This window comes from Echinops telfairi, unplaced genomic scaffold (genome assembly GCF_000313985.2).
Source record: "Echinops telfairi isolate 266 unplaced genomic scaffold, ASM31398v2 ScPeMD7_53;HRSCAF=182, whole genome shotgun sequence".
NCBI classification, from domain to species: Eukaryota; Metazoa; Chordata; class Mammalia; order Afrosoricida; family Tenrecidae; genus Echinops; species Echinops telfairi.
In genome coordinates, this window is record NW_022103951.1 from 19,997,790 (window position 1) to 20,002,465 (window position 4,676).

General features: G+C 62.4%; 1 protein-coding gene across 1 annotated transcript in view; it reads left to right on the forward strand.

Moving 5' to 3' along the window:
• PNPLA4 (patatin like phospholipase domain containing 4) overlaps positions 1-4,428 on the forward strand; it is an 11,992-nt gene extending 7,564 nt beyond the window's left edge. The window contains exons 3-5 of the mRNA XM_045290686.1: positions 2,754-2,819; positions 3,136-3,288; positions 4,184-4,428. Of these exons, the coding sequence (XP_045146621.1) occupies positions 2,754-2,819; positions 3,136-3,288; positions 4,184-4,315 (351 nt within the window). The 3' untranslated portion in view covers positions 4,316-4,428. The remainder of the gene's footprint in view (positions 1-2,753; positions 2,820-3,135; positions 3,289-4,183) is intronic.
• Positions 4,429-4,676: the final 248 nt, after the last annotated feature.

Consider the following 4,676-nt stretch of genomic DNA (forward strand, 5'->3'; position numbering starts at 1 on the left):
TCTCAGCACCGGGGGGCGCTCCACGTTGCCTGCAAGCCCCGTTTTTCAGTGTGGTGGCAGCATTATGCTGGCTGCCGGCAGGTCACCGGCAGTGTGGATGGGTGCAGGGAGAAGCCCCCTCCTGCTGCTGGGAGTGGTGGGTGCCCCCACCCTACCCCACCCGGCCCTGGACAAGGGGGCAGTGCCAGCAGGTGTGTGTGCCCCGAACCCACCCTGAAGATGGCACCGGGAGAAGCAGCCCACAAACCAGGTTCCCCTGAGTCGTGGGCGTGTGTCAGAGTGGCACCGCCCTTGCCGTGGCTTTTAGTGGCTGGTTTTCTCAGTGTGGACCACCGGGCCGTGCTTCTTCCGTGCTCTGATGTTGGGGTCCACGACGGCGGAACGTGTTTGCCGCCTGTGCCCCCAGCACAAAGCCAACCATGTGCCGGGGAGCTCAGCACAGCAGCCTGGGCTGGAGGAGAAACTGCCCCAGGGCATCCCTGCCCCACCTTTCTCCCAGGATCCCAACTACAGGCCTTTGTCAGGTAGCAGCCCAGCGCTTGACCTCTGGGTCTCCTGAGGGTCACTGCTGCCCCGACACCCTCTGTCTTTGATGGTGACTCTGGTGACCCCTGTCGGACTCTCCTGAAGCAGGGCACCTCATCCCCTCCCCTCGCTGAGAAATTCACATTCCGTTTAGGAGCACCAGCAGGGAGCACTCAGCAGAAACTGCCCAGGCAGTGGACGCAGGGGGAGCCCATCCCTGCTAGTAGCCTTTCCCTGGAGGGAGGGGTGGAGCGAGGCCCTGTCCAGCTGAGAAGTGCTGCCACGCCCCCTCCACCAGGGCCAGCCTGTGGAAGTCATGTCTACCGGCAGCTGGCTCTGTAATTTAGCTGCAGTGCAGAATAAATTGACTCCCGGAGAGCCGACCCCAGACATCATACCTATAATACTGTTTCCGTGAGCAAAATGCCTTTTGCGTGCTCGGGGTCTTCAACGGGTGATTTACAGATCAACTCGGGGGCCACCATCCGCCTGAAGAACTCGTTGGGCGAGGCGGGCAGGGCTCTCGAGAAACAGCACCAGGGATGCGGTGTGCGCAGGCCTCTGCAAAGAGATTTCTGTCGGCGAAGGGCCCACACGGCTGCAGAAGTGGGCGAGCCCAGTCCAGTGCAAGGCCCTGGGCCAGGCGTCCGCTGGAGGCGTCTCCTGCCCCCTGGAGCTGCAGGGGCTGGTGGGCAGGAAGCAGGAGTGTGAAGGAGGAGGTGACACGCTGGAGGTAGATGCCGAGCTGAATGACTCCAAGATTGGATGCCAGATGGACCCAACGTCAGCAGCCGTCTGATGCCCCTGGGGCAGCAGGTGATAGAGCAAGAGGCCTGTGAACCGTTTGCCGGCTCCAGACCCAGCAATAATGTGAGCTGGTCTCACCCTGTCCGTCTACACTGAGCGTGGGCCACACCTTGAACGGCAGTCTAAACGGAGGCGGACCACACCCTGAATGAACTCTCCCAAGATCACACCGAGCCTGTGCCCAAATTCAGGAGGCCTGTTCTCCCCCCAAATGGTGGCTTGTTTCACAGAAGAGCCCCCGGGAGCTGGCCGCACCATGCGGTCACTTAGTGGACGGATCGATCCCACGTGCGTCCTCGTTCGCAGCTGCGCACTTCCCCCTTGCACTGCCGTGGCTGCTTGACTTAAACCAGCACTTGTGGTAGTGACCCAATCCCATGTCAAGTTGAAGAGCCGTCAGAGTGCAGGGGCGGAGTCTGGCCTGTCAATCAGGTCACAGCCTGATGGTGCCTCCTTGTGGGCGTGGCCTCCTCACGAGGTGGGTCCTGGGGTCCTCCTCCTCTGTCTTCACCTTCCTGCTGGCCAGCCACGCGGAGACCTGCCCAAGCCCTGGAGATGTGTCCACCACCACTGGATCCGTCCCTGCATCATTGCGTGTGGCTGCCTGAGTCTGAAGAGGGACGTGTGGACCACTGCCGGACTTACAGACTTGAGTTGGCCTGAGTTGCGTTGCTCGCTTGATGTATAAATCTTTACGTAGCGCTCCCCGGGCTGGTTCCTGCTGGTCAGCCTGGCCTGACACAGCGTTGCAGAGGCTGCTCTCAGTCAGATGCACCTGCTGGGCTTGAGCCTCAGACCATGTGGCTATCAGCCCAAAGCCGGGCTTCTTATTCCCGTCGACTGTGTCCCGAGTCGCAGCCGCCCTGCCGGACAGCATGGAGCGGCCCTGCCCGCCGCTTTCTGAGACGACCGTGAATCTTGGTGGGCGTGGCACGCCTGTGCAGTGTGCACTTAGGGCCCTGGGCGTGGCACGGTGGGTTACGCATTGGGCTGCTGACCCATGTCCAGTGGCCACATTGCAGGGAAGCCAGGAGGCCATCTGTTTCCCCAGGGGTGGGCAGGGGGACACCCTGTGGGCGCTGTGTCACCCCAAGTTGGAATCCACTTGACGGCCTTGGGCTTCATGGTCAGGCTTTGTTTTAGGGGGATGGGGAATCGTGGGCAAGCCTTTGGCTGCTAACCCAGAGGTCAGCCGTCCAGACCCCTGTGGTGGTGACTGCATGGGAGAAAGGTGGCCGTCTGGTCTCTCAGAGACCACGTCCAGGCCTCCAGGGCAGCCCACCTCTGTCCCGGCCTGAGAGCAGCGACGCCGAGCCTCTGAGGGACGTGGTGCTTGTCCGTCTGTCCCGGGCCGGAGTGGGAAGAGACGTGCAGCCTGTGCAGCACAGGCTTGTGGACTGTGGCATGTCCTCCCCGTCCAGGTCCTGCTGGCCAGCAGCTTCGTGCCCCTGTACGCCGGACTCAGGCCCGTGGAGTACAACGGGCAGGTGAGCAGCGCGGGTAGCCACACAGGGCCATGGAGCAGAGGTGGGGTGTGCCCAGTGAGCAACGTGGAGCAGAAGTGGGGTGCACCAGTGGGCTACATGCAGGTGTAGGGTGTAGAACTGCCCGGGAGTCTGTTGCTTAGGGACGGGTCGATTTTAAGCCATCTCAAGCTCCACTTGCTACCACAGAGCCTGAGGGAGCGAGGTGTTGTCTGAGGGTGGGTCCCTGGCCCGTGGGCCACCACAGGAGGGAAGTGGGTGCTGTGGGACGCCCTGCCGCTGGGCCTGCTGGCCCTGATGTGGGCATTCCTCTCTGCAGACCTGGGTGGACGGCGCCCTCACCAACAGCCTCCCCATCCTGCCCGTGGGCCGCACCGTGACCATCTCGCCCTTCAGTGGACGCAAGGACGTCACCCCACAGGACCGAGGACCGCCAGACCTGTATATCACCATCGCCAAGCAGGACATAAGGGTGAGACCTTCGGGCCCAGGACATACGGTAGCCTCGTCCCAGAGGGGCCCCGCAGAGCATCCTGGAGCCCCGGCTCTGTGGTGCCGACTGCACCCTCTTCCTGACTCGCGCTGATGGAGTCTGCCCTGCCCTGCCCTGCATGCGTGTGCACCTCCAGACCCCGAGGCTGCACATGCGTGTGCACCTCCAGACCCCGAGGCTATGCATGCGTGTGCACCTCCATGGCCCGAGGCTACGCATGCGTGTGCACCTCCAGGGCCCGAGGCTACGCATGCGTGCTACTTCCCGGGCCACCGTCTGCTCAGCTCAGGGACCTTGGTGGGACCTACCTCGAGGCAGCTGCCCATCAGAGACGTCAGAGGGCAGGGTCTGGAAAAGGGGGGGGATGGTTGAGCCTGCCCACCCATGAGACCAAACATAGGGACCCCCGGGGATTGTGCACAGGAAAGAATCCGTTCTCTTAACCCACAGTGCTGGGGCTCTGGGGTGAATTTTACCTCCCCAGGGGGTAGTAAGCCTTGTCTGACACATTTCTGGTTGTCACAGTTGGGGGGAGGGGGCGCCTAATCCTGGAATGCAATAAGTGGGCACCAGGGATGCTGTCCCACACCCCACCGTGCACAGGACCCCACAGCACAGAGAATGACTAGTGGGGAGACCAGGGATGCTGCCCCACCCCCACGGTGCACAGGGTCCCCCTGCGCAGGAAGGTCAGTAACCGCTCTGTAGTCTCCACCTGGGTGGGGAGGGGGGACTCATCCCTCCCTTTGGTGCAGGAAGCTGCCTTGCTTCCTGTTCTCCTGCCCGGGTTGAGGTGGGCTTCGTGTAAGTGGTCGGGAGGGGGGAGGGGGGGTCCTCCTGGGCCCTGTGGCTCAGTCCCGTCTCTCCCTCCTAGTTGTCCATGGCCAACCTCATGCGGCTCCGCCATGCGCTTTTCCCGCCCGACAAGGTGAGGCTGCAGGTCCTGCAGCAGCATGGCTTCGAGGATGCCGTCAGGTTTTTGCGAAGAGAACACTGGTTTGAATAAGACACCCCCCTCCCCCCAGGCCACCAGCCCCAAGGGCATTCCGGACCTAGTGGGACAGGGCTTTCAAAAGAAATGCCTTCTTCGTGAGCATCGGAAAGCAGGTACTGTGCCTGGAGCAGCCGGTGCGTCGGGAAGGACGCGATGCTGGTTAGAGTTTGGCAGCATCCGTGAGGACAGTGGACCACGAACCTGCCTTTCCTTGTGCTGCGTGGTCCAAATCCACACACAGAACCGGTCATCGCCTCCTCCAGGATTTCTGCAGGGTGCAGTGTGCACTGGGACTGTCCGCCTGGGAGCTCCCGCCCTCAGCGAGCTTCCCAGACCAGCCTCACGCTACAGCGGCTGTGCCCAGAGGAAGAAC